Genomic DNA, 18,859 nt, shown 5'->3' with positions numbered 1-18,859 from the left:
ATGACTTATACATGTTCCTATGACTATGAGATTATGCAACTCCCGTTTACCGGAGGAACACTTTGTGTGCTACCAAACGTCACAACGTAACTGGGTGATTATAAAGGAGCTCTACAGGTGTCTCCAAAGGTACATGTTGGGTTGGCGTATTTCGAGATTAGGATTTGTCACTCCGATTGTCGGAGAGGTATCTCTGGGCCCTCTCGGTAATGCACATCACTTAAGCCTTGCAAGCATTGCAACTAATGAGTTAGTTGTGAGATGATGTATTACGGAACGAGTAAAGAGACTTGCCGGTAACAAGATTGAACTAGGTATTGAGATACCGACGATCGAATCTCGGGCAAGTAACATACCGATGACAAAGGGAACAACGTATGTTGTTATGCGGTCTGACCGATAAAGATCTTCGTAGAATATGTGGGAGCCAATATGAGCATCCAGGTTCCGCTATTGGTTATTGACCGGAGACGTGTCTCGGTCATGTCTACATTGTTCTCGAACCCGTAGGGTCCGCACGCTTAAAGTTACGATGACAGTTTCATTATGAGTTTATATGTTTTGATGTACCGAAGGTTGTTCGGAGTCCCGGATGTGATCACGGACATGACGAGGAGTCTCGAAATGGTCGAGACATGAAGATTGATATATTGGAAGCCTATGTTTGGACATCGGAAGTGTTCCGGGTGAAATCGGCATTTTACCGGAGTACCGGGAGGTTACCGGAACCCCCCGGTAACTTAATGGGCCTTAATGGGCCTAGTGGAGGAAGAGGAGAGGAGGCCAAGGGGCAGCCGCGCGCCCCTCCCCCCCCAAGTCCGAATTGGACAAGGAGGGGGGCGGCGCCCCCCCTTTCCTTTCCCCTCTCTCTCTCCTTCCCCCCAAGTCCTAGTCCAACATGGAAAAGGGGGAGTCCTACTCCCGGTGGGAGTAGGACTCCTCCTGGCGCGCCCTCCTCCTGGCCGGCCGCACCCCCCTTGCTCCTTTATATACGGGGGCGGGGGGGGGGGGCACCCCAGAGACACAACAATTGATCCTTGAGATCTCTTAGCCGTGTGCGATGCCCTCCTCCACCATAGTCCTCGATAATATTGTAGCGGTGCTTAGGCAAAGCCCTGCAACGGTAGACATCAAGATCGTCACCACGCCGTCATGCTGACGGAACTCTTCCCCGACACTTTGCTGGATCGGAGTCCGGGGATCGTCATCGAGCTGAACGTGTGCTAGAACTCGGAGGTGTCGTAGTTTCGGTGCTTGATCGGTCGGGCCGTGAAGACGTACGACTACATCAACCGCGTTGTTATAACGCTTCCGCTTTCGGTCTACGAGGGTACGTGGACACACTCTCCCCTCTCGTTGCTATGCATCACCATGATCTTGCGTGTGCGTAGGAATTTTTTTGAAATTACTACGTTCCCCAACACTTCCGTCGCTGGAGGGACAACGACGATGGCATGAACGACGACGATGGTGCGACAGGGCAGGACGGCCACACGTACGAGGTGGTCGATCGTCTGGTATAGGGTTTAAGATTATCGACCCATTTTGTGTAAATTATGGCTGAAATTTAATGAAATCCGACTTGTTTGATAATTTTTGTATGGTTTGTTTAAACTTGTTTCAAAATGTACGTGGATACCATTGGGTGGCCGCCTCCCGTATCCATGTCCGCGGACTGCCCCCCCCCCCCTCCTGGTTCGTGAACGGATGCGGTTTGTGGTCAATGTTGGAGATGCCCTTATGCGCCCTATCTATCAATGGCATTGACTCATCTACTAGGAGTATTTTTTACATCTACTAGGATTTTTTATTGGAAAAGAAAGTCGAGAAAAACTTCCGATATTTATCAAACATCATGACAACATAAAAGAACACAAGAAGCAATGATCCAAAGATGTGTCGTCGTCGTTGACCCTCCTTTATCGGAGTCGGACAAACCTAGACAATCGATAAGTCGTCATGCTAAGATCCTAGGACCAGTGCACTAGATCGGAAGGATCCAATATGCAGACACACAAACATCGACGAATGAAGACTAGATCAAGTGGGGACACACACCAATCCTGTAAGAACTGTCGAAAACATGCTACCACACACACTGTGACGATGCTAGATGCACCTGCAAGTGCAATCATGTCCTTAATCATATTTTGATGTTGATGACAATATACTTACGTTTGTCATATGATATCAATTCCCTTTGCATCATTGTGCGCTGATCATGGATCCATCAAATGTATTTCCTTTTGTCAAGTGTATACTTACTTTGTCAATATTCTTTTCGGATGACAAGTTTCAGTTTTTTAATATATTTTTTGGATAACAACTTTAGTGATAAAAAATGCCAGGGCTAGAGTGCTCCATGACACACGTATGACACTTATTATTTGGGTTAATAAAAGGATTAAAAGATTAACAGAGCTTGGGTGTTGGACATAGGCCCCGAGGTGACGAGTCAGATGCTCCAGGAATACCTGAGCTTGTGGGACCGAATGGAGCAGGTCCAGTTGCACCATGACTCGGTCGATTCAGTAAGGTGGGCTTGGGAGCCAAGCGGCTCCTTCTCCACGAGGTCGGTGTACCAAGCTAAATTCTGGGCGAGGAAGAAAGTTCCAACGACGCATGCAGTTCACGTGGAAGTCCAAAACTCCTTTGAGATACAGATTCTTTACTTGGCTCGCAATCCAGAATAGATGCTGGACCTCAGATAGATTGGAGAGCCGTGGACTGAAACACGAGGAAGCATGCCCGTTTTGTGATCAAGTTGAGGAGAGTATGAACCACATAATGCTACAGTGTGCCTTCGCTAGGGAGGTATGGCTGCGGGTGTGCATGGCTTGGGAAAAGCCACAATGGGCTCCGACGGCAACATCAAATCTGGGCGAGTGGCGTGTGACCACTGCGGACAGCGCCACAAAGAAGAAGGTTGCTTGAACATTGATTGTCCTTGTGCTTTGGGAGCTTTGGAAGCATCAGAATGGCATAGTGTTTGATGAGGATGCCCCGTCCACCGCGTTTGTAATTCATAGGGTAGTGGTAGAGTGCACGGCGTGGAAGGCGGCAAGCTTGCTTAAAGTAGACATGGACCGGTTCCTTGTGGCCATGGAGGTGGGTCATGTAGCGAGTAGTTAGCTTGTACTCCCTCCGTTCCAAAATAGATGACCCAACTTTTATACTAAAATTAGTACAAAGTTGAGTCATCTATTTTAGAACGGAGGGAGTAAGTTATAAGCATGGGTGGAGTTGGGGTTATGTGTTTGTAATCACCAACGTGGAGGGGCTCTTTACCCCATTTTTCCTCTTGAAAATATAGTATACACACTCGTGCGTATTCGAGATTTTTTTTTAAAAAATGATCAAAGGGGTTCGATTAAATTTGAACATCATCTTTGTCACAGTGATACTACCTTTTCTGTTTTTCACATCTCTATAAATAGGCCTTAGCCAATATCCCGCTCTCACCATATCGCAAAAATGACTTAGTAAAATCCCTCTTTTTAAGAGTACATCAATGACGTATAATATTTTTATAGTAGAAGGATGAGAGTTATAATTCCGTCAACGAATGCGAACATCCACAGCGACACACCGACACCAACACGCTACACATAGCCTACTCTCTCAGCTCTTTGCTCAAGATGATGTGATCTGATCGATCAGTCTAGAATCTGTAACCAATTGGCTAAGGATCTAAACCTTCTGCTCCAAACCCTGCGCGCAGCATGTCCACCTTGTCATAAATTTCATCCCATGTGGTCCCTGCAGGAGCGGCAAGTGGGAGGACAATGGAGTTGATCCACTCCTCCTTGTGCTCCTCGGAGTCGGCGGCGAAGTACATGGTCTCGCCCGGGGTGGAGAGCTCGAAGGCGAACTTGCGGTCGAGCACGCCCTCGGCGCCCTTGACGGCGAGGCAGGAGGCGAGGAAGATGACGCCGCGGGGCACGGACGCGTGGTCGACGTCCGAGTCCTTGAACCAGAAGAGCATCCCCTGCTTGAGCACGAACCACCGCCGGCGCCACGTCTTGGTGTGCTCCCCCTGCTTGTCCAGCCACCCCGCGCACTCGGGCTGGTGCCAGAACTCGATGTAGTCCAGGAAGTCCGCGTCCGCGGCCGGGGCGCCGGCGCCCATCGCCTCTCGCCACAGGCTCGCCGCCATGAGATGTGGGGGGATTTGGGGATCGGATCGAGCGAGTCGGGAGATTTTCTGGCGTTCGTTCGTTCGGTTGGGTTTCCCCCCTGGGCCCTGCTTTTAACGGAACGGGCCGGGCTGGAGTCGGACTGTGTGCTGTACTACCGAGCTTCTTTGTATCGGTATCGGTATAGATGCGTTGCTCACATGGATAGCAGAACGTTACAAAACGTGGGATACTATGAAGTTTCTGAGAGGATAAAGCACTCTGCCATGGGAAGTTTTTGAGAGGAGAAAGCACTCTGCCATGGGTGTGTATCGGGGACTTCAATGAGATCCTCCGTCCGGAAGAGCAGATGGGCCCAAACCCCCGTGATAGTGCTTAGATAGTAGGTTTTCGTGAGGCGGTGGATGTTTGTGAACTTGACAACCCCGGCTACAAGGGACTGGATTGGACTTGGGAGAAGAAGGTGGCAGGTGGCCACTACTGTAGGGTCTGTCTTGACCGTGCACTAGCTAACATGAGTTGGTCTGCAATGTTTCATTTGCGTCAGTTGAGCATCTAACAGCAGCGAAGTTGGACCATAGCCCAATATCGTTGATGAATAAGGTCGAGGCAAATAATATTAGGATCGCTCTCAAGAAGCCGTTTCGCTACGAATGTATGTGGGAGTCTAATGGCGGATTTCGAGATGTGGTTCAAGAAGCATGGGGACCGGACCAGCCAGCAGCTTCAGTGCATGATCTAGTTGTAAAACTTGAGAGTGTTGCTGGCTCTCTATCCCGATGGGGGAGAAATACTTTTGGCTCGGTTCGCTGTGAACTACGAGCATTACGATCTCGCCCGCGGGAGCTAAGGGAGGATCCGTTCGGCTCGGTCCTGGCATTGAGGAGAGGCATGTTGAGGCAAGGATAGTTGAGCTATGCTACATGGAAGAGGTTATGACGAGACAACGAGCTAGAATTCAGTGGCTTGCTGAAGGCGATGTGAATACACAGTTTTTCCAACGAAAGGCAAGTGCAAGACAAGCAAAAAACAAGATAGCCAAGCTGGAGAGAGCTGATGGTACTCCTTGCACAGACGGTAGAGAGCTTGTAGACATGGCAAATGAATTCTATTCCAATCTATATACATATGAAGGAACCATAGGTATGGAAGAGGTGCTTTCCCATATCCCAAATAGAGTGGATGGTGCTCTCAACGCACATCTAAATGACGCATACACTAAAGAAGAGATTAAGCAAGTTTTATTTCAAATGTTTCCCACAAAGGTGCGAGGACCTAACGGGTTTGACGATGACATGGACCTGGGATAGGGTCATAGGCCTGACCTATACGCCCTACCCAAGGTCACTACCATAGAATCAAGGACATTCAAAGTATAACTAGAGATACCGACTGAAGTAACCATGGAGTGCAATCCACTCGACCAATTACCTCGCTCGGATGCCCCAATTCCATTCGACCAAGATGAAGTCACTCGACCATACAAGAAACCACTCGGAGTACAGAAGACCTAAAGTCACTCAGGATGGCAATGGTCAGACGTTCACTCAGTAGTCTTAAAGATCATTAATAGCTCTTTATAGCTGGCGTTACCAGTAACGCCCTATCTTAATGTACATTGAACCCTGTAATGGGGGACGGCTGGGGTCCTGGTGCACTCTATATAATCCACCCCCTCCTCTGGCACAAGAGTTCGCATCCCCTGTAACACACACCATATTCCAGTCGACCGCCTGATACGTCTCCGTCGTATCTACTTTTCCAAACACTTTTGCCCTTGTTTTGGACTCTAACTTGCATGATTTGAGTGGAACTAACCCGGACTGACATTGTTTTCAACAGAACTGCCATGGTGTTATTTTTGTGCAGAAATAAAAGTTCTCGGAATGACCTGAAAATCCACGCAGCAACTTTTCAAAATTAATAAAAAATACCGGCGAAAGAAATAGAGTCAGGGGCCACACCCTGTCCACGAGGGTGGGGGGCGTGCCCCCTCCCCCTGGGCGCGCCCCCCTGCCTCGTGGGCCCCCTGGATGTCCACCGACCTCAACTCCAACTCCATATATTTGCTTTCGCGGAGAAAAAAAATTAGAGAGAAAGTTTCATCACGTTTTATGATACGGAGCCACCACCAAGCCCTAATCTCTATCGGGAGGGCTGATCTGGAGTCCGTTCGGGGCTCCAGAGAGGGGGATTCGTTGCCGTCATCATCATCAACCATCCTCCATCACCAATTTCATGATGCTCACCGCCGTGCGTGAGTAATTCCATCGTAGGCTTGCTGGACGGTGATGGGTTGGATGAGATTTACCATGTAATCAAGTTAGTTTTTTAGGGTTTGATCCCTAGTATCCACTATGTTCTGAGATTGATGTTGCTATGACTTTGCTATGCTTAATGCTTGTCACTAGGGCCTGAGTGCCATGATTTCAGATCTGAACCTATTATGTTTTCATGAATATATGTGAGTTCTTGATCCTATCTTGCAAGTCTATAGTCACCTATTATGTGTTATGATCCGACGACCCTGAAGTGACAATAATCGGGATACTTCTTGGTGATGACCATAGTTTGAGGAGTTCATGTATTCACTATGTGTTAATGCTTTGGTCCGGTACTCTATTAAAAGGAGGACTTGATATCCCTTAGTTTCCACTAGGACCCCGTTGCCACGGGAGGGTAGGACAAAAGATGTCATGCAAGTTCTTTTCAGTAAGCACGTATGACTATATTCAGAATACATGCCTACATTACATTGATGAACTGGAGCTAGTTCTGTGTCACCCTATGTTATAACTATTAGATGAGGAATTGCATTCGACATAATTATCCATCACTAATCCATTGACTACGAGCTTTCACATATTGTGCTTTGCTTATTTACTTTACCATTGCTACTGTTACAATTACTACAAAACTGCTACCGTTACTTTTGCCACTGTTACTGTTACTTCCATACTACTTTGCTACTAAATACTTTGCTGCAGATACTTCCAGGTGTGGTTGAATTGACAACTCAACTGCTAATACTTGAGAATATTCTTTGGCTCCCCTTGTGTCGAATCAATAAATTTGGGCTGAATACTCTACCCTCGAAAACTGTTGTGATCCCCTATACTTGTGGGTTATCAAGACTATTTTCTAGCACCATTGCCGGGGATCATAGCTCTATTCTTTGAGTCACTTGGGATTTATATCCGCTGATCATTATGAGGAACTTGAAAGATGAAATAACTAAGATTTATCCCTCAACTGCGAGGGGATGTAAGGAACTGCCATCTAGCTCTGCACTAGATTCTCCTTCTGTTATGAGTAAGCTTGCGACACCTAAACCTGCTTCTGCTATCAATTCTAATATGTCGCATGTTATTGATGATGCCACTTCTACTATGTATGATACTTATGATGAAACTACTTCTATGCATGATACTACTGTGCCATTGGGTGAATTTCTTGATGAACAACTTGCTAGGGCTAGAGAGAATGAAATTATTGAAACTGATATTATTGAAGAAGTGATGATGAAGGTTCTCCCCCTAAATATGAATTACCTGTTGTTCCGGAGGGTTATGTTATGGATGAAGAAACTACTAGAGATATTCTTGCTTGCAATGATAGATCTGATCTTAAGAAGTTATTAGCTAAACTGAAACAGAAATCTCTAAATGCTAGAATGAAATATGACCCTGCTTTTGCTACTTCACCTATCTTTGTTACTGATAAGGATTATGAATTCTCTGTCGATCCTGAGATAATTACTTTGGTTGAATCTGATCCTTTTTATGGCAATGAATCTGAAACTGTTGTGGCACATATTACTACGTTAAATGATATAGCCACCCTGTTCACTAATGATGAGAAATCCCGCTACTATTATATCCTCAAGATATTTCCATTCTCATTAAAGGGTGATGCTAAAACTTGGTTTAATTCTCTTGATCCTGGTTGTGTGCGTAGTCCCCAGGATATGATTTATTACTTCTCTGCTAAATATTTCCCTGCTCATAAGAAACAAGCTGCCTTGAGGGAAATATATAATTTTGTGCAAATTGAAGAAGAGAGTCTCCCACAAGCTTGGGGGAGGCTTCTCCGGTTACTTAATGCTTTACCTGATCATCCTCTTAAGAAAAACGAAATACTTGATATCTTTTATAATGGACTAACTGATGCTTCCAAGGACCACTTGGATAGTTGTGCTGGTTGTGTTTTCAGGGAAAGAACAGTCGATCAAGCTGAATTGCTATTGAATAATATGTTGACTAATGGAAATAATTGGACTCTTTCTGAGCCAATTCCTAAACCAACTCCTAAGCCAACTCCGAAGAAGAGGGGTGTTCTATTTCTCAGTCTTGAAGATATGCAAGAGGCAAAGAAATCTATGAAAGAAAAAGGTACTAAAGCTGAAGATGTTAAGAATTTACCTCCTATTGAAGGAATACATGGTCTTAAGATACCACCTATTGAAGAAACACATGGTCTTGATAACCCGACACAGGTAGTAAAGGTAAATCCTCTCTATAGATATGATAAAGTTGAAATCCCGTCTACTAAGTCTCCTAGCCAATGTTTGGATGAATTTGATGACTTTATGGCTAGACAAGAAAATTTCAATGCTTATGTTGGTAGAGAATTAAAGAGTAATTATTACATGATTGGACGCTTGAGTGATTATATGGCTAGAGTTAAATGTGAACTTACACTCATTAGAAAATATGCTTCTATGGTTACCACTCAAGCAGAACAAGTACTTAAAGCTCAAAGTGATTTGCTCGATGAATTAAATAATAAACATGATTTTGCTGTTAGAGTGGCTACTAGAACTGGTAAAATGACTCAGGAACCTTTGTATCATGAAGGCCAACCTAAGAGAATTGAGCAAGATTCTCAGAGAAATAATGTAGATGCACCTAGTCCTTCTAAAAAGAAGAAAAGGAAAAATGATAGGACTTTGCATGCTTCTAATGAACCTATTGTAGACATACCTGAGAATCCCAATGATATTTCTATTTCTCATGCTGAAACACAATCAGGTGATGAACATGAACCTAGTGATAATGTTAATGATAATGTTCATGTTGATGCTCAACCTTGCAATAATAATGATGTAGAGATTGAACTTGCTGTTGATCTTGATAACCCACAATCAAAGAATCAACGTTATGATAAGAGAGACTTTGTTGCTAGGAAGCACGGTAAAGAAAGAGAACCATGGGTTAAGAAACCCATGCCTTTTCCTCCTAAGCCATCCAAGAAAAAGGATGATGAGGATTTTGAGCGCTTGGATGAAATGATTAGATATATCTTCTTACGTATGCGCTTAACTGATACGCTTAAAGTGAATCCTTATGCTAAGTACACGAAAGATATTATTACAAATAAAAGAAAGATACCAGAAGCTGAAATTTCCACCATGCTTGCTAATTATACTTTTAAGGGTGGAATACCAAAGAAACTTGGAGATCCAGGAGTACCAACTATACCATGATCCATTAAAAGAAATTATGTTAAAACTGCTTTATGTGATCTTGGAGCCGGTGTTAGACTTGAATTGAATAAGTTGACACCTACTGAAATATCTTTGCAAATGGCTGATAAATCAACTGCTATACCTGTCGGTATTTGTGAGGATGTGCCTGTTGTGGTTGCAAACGTTACTATTTTAACGGACTTTGTTATTCTTGATATTCCCGAGGACAATAGTATGTCAATTATCCTTGGTAGACCCTTTTTGAATATTGCAGGGGCTGCTATTGATTGCAACAAAGGCAATGTCACTTTTCATGTTAATGGTAATGAGCATACGGTACACTTCCCGAGGAAACAACCTCAAGTTCATAGCATCAATTCTATTGGAAAAATTCCAACTATCATTATTGGAGGTTTTGAATTTCCTCTTCCTACTGTCAAGAAGAAATATGATATTCTTATTATTGTGGATGTCCATATCCCCGTTGAGGTAACCTAGTGTTATTCAAAATTTCCCCGGTTCCATGTTATTCGGAATGAGTTTGTTAACAAGACTTGATCAACCTTGTTAGTGGATTCCTTTTGTTGAGCATGAGATGGATGAAGTCAGAAGGCACAACCTTCTGTACCCTCCTTTTACTTTCTATTATTTAGATTAAATAAAGTAAAAATAGTATTTTCTGTCTGTTTTCTGAATTATCCAAGCAATAAAAAAATATCCCGAAAATAAAAGTTCTCCAAATCCCTTGCAAATTTAGTATGATTTTTTCTGGAATATTTGAGAATATCTAGCACTGAGAACATAGCAGGGGGAGCTGGCACCTGGCCATGAGGGTCCAGGACGCGCCCACCCCTATAGGGCGCGCCCCCTGCCTCGTGGGCCCATGGTGGCTCCCCTCCACTTATTCCTGCACCCACACACTTCATCTTCCTCCCAAAAAATCACCATCCAGCTCAAGCACGAGTTCTAGCTCATTTTGCTGTCATTTTCGATCTCCTTGCTCAAAGCCCCATTCACAAAACTGCTTTGGGGAATTGTTCTTTGGCATGTGACTCCTTCAATGGTCCAATTAGTTTTTATTCTAGTACCTTATTCATTGCAAATTTTTGCTGCCCAGGTGACCCTATTCTTGAGCTTGCATGTCAAATTTATATGGTCCCAAGTAATTCTAATGCATGATATAGTCTCTAGGCACTTGTGGGAGTAGTTGCTATGAATTTTGTTGAGTTTGATTCACTTTTATTTTGAGTTACTAAAATTTTCAGGAAATGATTAAGAGATTTTTGAGGGGCTCTTCTAGCCAAGACTCTAAGGATAAGCAAGCTAAGGAGAATGAAAAGGCCAAGTATAATCTCCCCCGTGTGGCAGAAATATGGCCGTGTGAATGGCCTTGTGATGATTTCTTGAGAGCGGCTGAGATATATGATGACTTTTATTCTTTGGCTGATAATGCGGGCCTCACCGACTTCCTCCACGACCAGGCTGAACAGTATCTCTTACTCACCAATACTTTCGTGCAAAACTTCTACTATTATCCTAAGAAATCACCTCCTTCGGTAGCTTTTCATTTATATGATGTGGCTAGGGAGATGTCATTACGTGATTTTTGCGTGGTTTGCAAAATACCCTTCGAGGGCAGCTTAGAGGAATCGCATCGTAAAGATGTGGATGGTTTTATTGATACTATTACTGTAGGGGAATCGGGGGGAGTTTCTGATGCAAGAATTACTAGCATACATTTTCCTGTTTTACGCTACTTTGCCATATTTGCTAGTCGATGCTTAATTGGTTGCGGAAACTGTGGAAACCTCGGTGTTCCTGATATTATTATTTTGTTCCATGCTTTATTCCATGATAAATCTATTAGTATGGGTGCCATTATTGCTAAATGATTAAGCCTAAACCGTATAAAAGGGCCCATCTTTGGAGGTATCTATGCTGCACGTCTTGCTAAACATTTCAGGATACCTATTAGGCATCATGAGAAAGAGGAAAAATTATTGCCCCTACCTTTTTAGATTACAAGAGCATGGTAGCGCATGAGTTTATTGTTAACAATGATGATAAGATGCTTCTGTATAATTTGAGATTTCGTAAGAAACACAATGAGATTATTATCCTGCCAGTGCCCTCTTTGTTTGATTTAACTACAGGCCATTACCTTGTCTTGCCGGAGGCCGTCTACGTGCTCCATGGCCGGACATCAGCTCCAGATCCTGAGCCGGAACCACCACTTGACCCTTATCGTCCATCATCTTATCAGTGGGATCTGGAGGAGATCGCCGGCCAATGGCAGTATGATGACACTCCTCAGTACACCGTGGAGAGTAGCCGCGATCCATGGCCATAGACCAACTTAGGTCAAAAGCCTAAGCTTGGGGGAGTACGTATTTCTCACCGACATTACATTCATGTTCACACACTCATTCTAGTTGTCAGTGCTCATACTCTTTCATTGTACAATCCATGCTAGTTTAAGTTCTGTTTCTAGCTTTCTTCTTGTGTGTTCGATAAACCTTAAGAAAAACCAAAAAAATTAGTTAGTTTAATTTCCATGCTCATAGTAGTAATTAAAAGAAAACCCTAAAAGATTTCTCGTTCTTCTTTTGCTTGTTGGGAGCTTTCCCATGTAAATAGTTTTATTTCTTTTCTTTTCTTTGGGGGTCGAGAGGAGAAGACCATAATGAAAATGTTTAGTGGCTCTTATATGCATGATTGCTGATTTAACCAAGAGCCCATATTACCTTGTCTTCTCCCTTGAATTGAATGCTTGCAGGTTCCAGCTTAGTCCAATGCATGTGCACTATTATTATTATCCACACCATTCGGGCGTGCGAGTGAAAGGCAATAATGACGATATATGATGGACTGATTGAGATGAGAGAAGCTGGTATGAACATGACCTCTCTTGTTTTTGTAAATATGATTAGTTCCTGATTCAGCCTATTATGAATAAACATGTTTGCAATGAAAATTAGAGATTATAGTTGCTTATGCCATGCTTAATTAGCTAGGAGCTTATAATGGTTTACCTTGCGTGCCAACATGCTATTAAAATGGTTGTGATGTGGTATGATAGGGTGGTATCCTCCTTTGAATGATTCAAGTGACTTGACTTGGCACATGTTCATGCATGTAGTTGAAACAAAATCAATATAGCCTTCACGATATTTATGTTCATGGTGGATTATATCCTACTCATGCTTGCACTCGGTGTTGATTAATTTCAATGCATGTTCATGACTGTTGTCGCTCTCTCAGTTGGTTGCTTCCCAGTCTCTTGTTAGCCTTCACCTGTACTAAGCGGGAATACTGCTTGTGCATCCAAACTCCATAAACCCCAAAGTTGTTCCATATGAGTGCACCATACCTTCCTATATGCGGTATCTACCTACCGTTCCAAGTAAATTTGTATGTGCCAAACTCCAAACCTTCAAATGAAATTCTGTTTTGTATGCTCGAGCAACTCATGTATCAACTAGGGCTGTTTGTATCTTCCATGCTAGGTGGGTTATTCTCAAGAGGAGTGGACTCCGTTCCTCATTCACGAGAAAATGGCTAGTAACCAGGATGCCCAGTCCCATGATCAAAAGATCAAATCAAATCAAAATAATTAAAAAAAACTCCCCTAGGATTGTTGCTAGTTGGAGGCACCCGTTGTTTCGGGCAAGCCATGGATTGATGCTTGTTGGTGGTGGGGGAGTATAACCTTTACCATTCTGTTTGGGAACCGCCTATAATGTGTGTAGCATGGAAGATATCGAGACCTCATAGTTGTTATGTTGACAGTGAAAGTATACCGCTCAAAATGTTATTCATCTCTATTTTAAAATCGAGCTCGCACCTCTACAAATCCCTGCTTCCCTCTGCGAAGGGCCTATCTATTTACTTTTATGTTGAGTCATCACCCTCTTATTAAAAAGCACCCGCTAGAGAGCACTGCTGTCATTTGCATGCATTACTATTAATTTATATTGGGTATGACTTGACTGGATCTCTTTTACCATGAATTACAATGTTTAGTCAGTCCTTGATCTTTAAAGGTGCTTTGCATTTATGTTTTGCGGTCTCAGAAAGGGCTAGCGAGATACCATCTTGTTATATCATATTATGATTGTTTTGAGTAAGTGTTGTCATTCGAGTTTTATTTATATTGCTCGCTAGTTGATTATGCCATTGATATGAGTAAACATGAGACCTAAGTGTTATTTTAAATATGGTTAGTTCATAATCTTTGCTGAAAACTTGAATATTGGCTTTACATATTTGCAACAACAAGAGCAAACATAGTTTGTGAAAGTATTTCTTTATCACTTTTAGTTTGCCAACTGAATTGCTTGAGGACAAGAAAAGGTTTAAGCTTGGGGGAGTCGATACGTCTCCGTTGTATCTACTTTTCCAAACACTTTTGCCCTTGTTTTGGACTCTAACTTGCATGATTTGAATGGAACTAATCCGGACTGACGCTGTTTTCAGCAGAACTTCCATGGTGTTATTTTTGTGCAGCAATAAAAGTTCTCAGAATGACCTGAAACTCCACGGAGCAACTTTTCAGAATTAATAGAAAATACTGGCGAAAGAAATAGCATCAGGGGGCCCACACCCTGTCCACGAGGGTGGGGGCGTGCCCCCTCCCCCTGGGCGCACCCTCCTACCACGTGGGCCCCCTAGACGTCCACCGACCTCAACTCCAACTCCATATATTTGCTTTCGCAGAGAAAAACACCATAGAGAAAGTTTCATCATGTTTTACGATACGGAGCCGCCGCCAAGCCCTAATCTCTCTCGGGAGGGCTGATCTGGAGTCCGTTCGGGGCTCCGGAGAGGGGGATTCATCGCCGTCATCATCATCAACCGTCCTCCATCACCAATTTCATGATGCTCACCATTGTGCGTGAGTAATTCCATCGTAGGCTTGCTGGACGGTGATGGGTTGGATGAGATTTACCATGTAATCAAGTTAGTTTTGTTAGGGTTTGATCCCTAGTATCCACTATGTTCTGAGATTGATGTTGCTATGACTTTGCTATGCTTAATGCTTGTCACTAGGGCCCGAGTGCCATGATTTCAGATCTGAACCTATTATGTTTTCATGAATATATGTGAGTTCTTGATCCTATCTTGCAAATCTATAGTCACCTATTATGTGTTATGATCCGACAACCCCGAAATGACAATAATCGGGATACTTCTCGGTGATAACCGTAGTTTGAGGAGTTCATGTATTCACTATGTGTTAATGCTTTGGTCCGGTACTCTATTAAAAGGAGGCCTTAATATCCCTAAGTTTCCACTAGGACCCTGCTGCCACGGGAGGGTAGGACAAAAGATGTCATGCAAGTTCTTTTCCATAAGCATGTATGACTATATTCGGAATACATGCCTACATTACATTGATGAACTAGAGCTAGTTCTGTGTCACCCTATGTTATAACTATTACATGAGGAATCACATTCGACATAATTATCCATCACGGATCCATTGCCTACGAGCTTTTCACATATTGTGCTTTGCTTATTTACTTTACCATTGCTACTGTTACAATTACTACAAAACTGCTACCGTTACTTTTGCCACTGTTACCGTTACTTCCATACTACTTTGCTACAGATACTAAGTTATCCAGGTGTGGTTGAATTGAAAACTCAACTGCTAATACTTGAGAATATTCTTTGGCTCCCCTTGTGTCGAATCAATAAATTTGGGTTGAATACTCTACCCTCGAAAACTTTTGCGATCCCCTATGCTTGTGGGTTATCACCGCCTCAGGGCACTGATACGTAGGGCTTTTACCTCCTCCGAGAGGGGCCTGAACTCGTAAAATCGTGTGTACAACCTCGCCGTAGCTAGGGCCTTGCCTCCTCATATGTACCCCCTACTCTTACTGTCAGACTTGGTACCACATGAGTTACACGGGGTGCGTATGCTGTTCAAAGGTTCCGACCTTCTAACTGACCTCACTGAAACCTTTCCCAACTTAAGAAGATATGATATCAAGCTCAATCTGTCAAAGTGCACATTTGGAGTCCCAGGTGGAAAGTTACTCGGTTTCCTTGTTTCTGAACGAGGAATCGACGCAAACCCAGAGAAGGTTGGCACAATCCTCCAAATGAAACGCCTTGTGCGTGTGCATGATGTTCAGAAGCTTACTGCTTGCTTGGCTGTATTGAGTCGATTCATCTCACGCTTCGGTGAAAAGGCATTACCTCTTTACCGACTGATGAAGAAGTCTGACAAGTTCGAGTGGAATGATGAAGATGAAACAACGTTTGAAGAGCTCAAAGCCCTGCTTTCCACCCAGCCGGTGCTTGCACTCCAATCAGCAAAGAGCCTTTACTGCTTTACATCGCAGCCACTGGACAAGTTATCAGCACAGTGCTCACGGTCGAGCGGGAAGAAGAAGACAAAGCCTACAAAGTTCAGCGCCCTGTGTATTATATTTCTGAAGTCTTTACTCCGTCCAAGCAGAGATATCCTCATTATCAGAAGCTTGTTTATGGAATTTACTTGACCACGAAGAAGGTTGCACACTACCTCTCAGACCACTCGGTCTCAGTCGTCAGCGACGCTCCATTATCAGAAATTCTGAACAATAGGGATGCAATGGGTCGAGTGGCAAAGTGGGCGATTGAACTCCTTCCGTTGGATATCAAGTTTGAGGCAAAGGAAGCCATCAAGTCCCAAGCAATAGTGAATTTCCTTGCAGAGTGGATTGAACAGGAGCAACCAACTCAGATTCGCTCGGAGCATTGGACTATGTTCTTTGATGGGTCCAAGATGTTAAATGGCTCTGGTGCAGGAGTGGTTTTGGTATCCCCAAGAGGTGACAAGCTCAGCTATGGCCTCTAGATTCACTTTGATTCTTCAAACAATGAAGCTGAGTATGAGGCATTGTTGTATGGGTTACGTATGGCCATTTCACTCGGCGTCCGACGCTTGATGGTCTACGGCGACTCAGACTTAGTGGTCAATCAAGTAATGAAGGAATGGGACATCAGGAGTCTAGCAATGACCGGGTATTGCAATGTAGTAAGAAAGTTAGAGAAGAAGTTTGAGGGGTTAGAGCTCCACCACATACCCCGAATCAAGAATCAAGCTGCTGATGATCTGGCGAAGATAGGTTCCACTCGGAAGCCTATCCCCAGCAATGTGTTCTTGGAGCATCTCCACACCCCATCAATAGAAGAAGATCCCTTCAAGGAAGAGCCCCCACAACCGATAAGTTCAACCAATCTGACTAAGATCAAAGTCCCAGCTGTAGTCGACTTGGTCATGAAAGTTTTAGTGATTACGCCCGACTGGACCGTGCCATATATCGCGTACCTGCTCAGGCAGGAACTCCCAGAAGATGAAGATGAGGCCCACCAGATCGTCCGTCGATCCAAAGCTTTCACCATGATAAGAGGGCAGCTTTACAGGGAAAGTGTCACAGGAGTGGCTCAACGTTGCATCTCCGCAGAAGAAGGTTGAATGGTTTTAAATGAGATCCACTTGGGGACCTTTGGTCATCATGCGTCCTCTCGGACCATCATGGCCAAAGCATACCGAGCGGGATTCTATTGGCCGCGTGCAAATGAGATGGCAAAAGATATAGTCGACAAGTGCGCAAGCTGCCAGTTCTACTCCAACATGTCTCACAAGCCTGCATCTGCCTTGAAGACAATTCCACTCATCTGGCCGTTCGCAGTTTGGGGGTTGGATATGGTTGGACCCTTCAAGAATGGCAGAAGTGGTTTCACTCATTTGCTCGTGGCAGTCGACAAATTCACCAAATGGATCGAAGCCAAGCCTATCAAAAACCTTGATTCAAGCACTGCCATTAGTTTCGTCAAGGAGTTGATATTCAGATATGGAGTCCCTCACATCATTATCACAGATAACGGCTCCAACTTTGATTCTGATGAGTTCAGGGCATTTTGTGCTTCCCAAGGCACTCAAGTCGACTACACATCTGTTGCGCACCCGCAGTCGAATGGGCAAGCAGAAAGGGCAAATGGTTTGATCCGTCAAGGGCTGAAACCCCGACTGATGCGTGACCTCAAACACGCTGATGGAGCCTGGGTGACTGAGTTGCCATCCGTCTTATGGGTGTTGAGAACAACTCTGAATCGGTCGACTGATCGAACCCCTTTCTTCATGGTGTATGGTGTTGAAGTTGTGCTTCCGAGTGACTTGCTGCACAATGCTCCCCGAGTGGAACTCTTCTCAGAAGCTTAAGCAGAACTGGCACGCCAAGATGCAGTTGATCTCCTGGAGGCGGAACGTGAGATGGCTCTGATCCGGTCGACCATCTACCAACAAGACCTGCGTCGATTCCATGCCCGTAATGTCAAAGGCCGAGCATTCCAGGAAGGAGACCTTGTGCTCCGAGTGCATCAGAAACAACCTCACAAGCTCGCTCCGGCCTGGGAAGGTCCCTTCATCATCACCAAGGTGCTCCACAATGGGGCGTATCACCTCTACAATGTAGCCAAGAAAGAAGATGAGCCACGCTCGTGGAATGTGGAGCTGCTCTGCCGTTTCTATACCTAAACCACTCGAATCGACGAGTTGTAATAAGAATCCTTCAGTTTTCTTACCAAAGACAAGAGTTTCGCAGTATCTTAATGATTGTTTTTCCATAAACACATGTGTTCAAATCCCCCCAGTGGGTGGCTTAGCCGCGAACCTGATTCGCCTAAGTTTCAAAACCACTCCGAGTGAAGAGAAACTCTCTCACTCGGAGGCTTAGCCGCGAACCTGATTCGCCTAAGTTTCAAAACCACTCCGAGTGGAGAGCAATCCTCCCACTCGGGGGCTTAGCTGCGACCCTGTGCTCGCCTAAGTTAAAAAACCATTCTGAGTGGAGAGAAATCCTCCCACTCGGGGGCTTAGCTGCGACCCCGTACTCACCTAAGTTAAAAAACCATTCTGAGTGGAGAGCAATCCTCCCACTCCGGGGCTTAGCTGCGACCCCCTGATAACCCACAAGTGTAGGGGATTGCAACAGTTTTCGATAAGTAAGAGTGTCGAACCCAACGAGGAGCTAAAGGTAGAATAAATATTCCCTCAAGTTCTATCAACCACCGATACAACTCTAAGCACGCTTGCCGTTCGCTTTACCTGGAACAAGTATGAAACTAAAAGTACTTTGTAGGTGTGATAGGATAGGTTTGCAAGATAATAAAGAACACATAAATATAAACTAGGGGCTGTTTAGATAAAGAAGCAATAAAGTAAATATAGCGAGTGTGGAAAAGTGGTGGTAGGAGTTGT

General features: G+C 44.2%; 1 protein-coding gene across 1 annotated transcript; it reads right to left on the bottom strand.

Annotated features, from left to right (window-relative positions):
* Positions 1-3,504: 3,504 nt before the first annotated feature.
* LOC123065949 (pleckstrin homology domain-containing protein 1) lies at positions 3,505-4,273 on the bottom strand. Its single transcript, XM_044489129.1, has one exon. The coding sequence runs from the start codon at positions 4,154-4,156 to the stop codon at positions 3,683-3,685; it is 474 nt and encodes a 157-aa protein (XP_044345064.1). The 5' UTR covers positions 4,157-4,273; the 3' UTR covers positions 3,505-3,682.
* Between the last annotated feature and the right edge of the window lie 14,586 nt (positions 4,274-18,859).

The sequence above is a fragment of the Triticum aestivum genome, chromosome 3B (genome assembly GCF_018294505.1).
Source record: "Triticum aestivum cultivar Chinese Spring chromosome 3B, IWGSC CS RefSeq v2.1, whole genome shotgun sequence".
NCBI classification, from domain to species: Eukaryota; Viridiplantae; Streptophyta; class Magnoliopsida; order Poales; family Poaceae; genus Triticum; species Triticum aestivum.
The sequence above is the reverse complement of the archived record's forward strand: the minus strand, read 5'-3'. Positions and strand labels throughout refer to the sequence as shown.

Coding starts and splice junctions, on each gene's coding strand:
- LOC123065949 (XM_044489129.1), bottom strand. CDS start 4,156: ATGGCGGCGAGCCTGTGGCGAGAGGCGATGGGCGCCGGCGCCCCGGCC.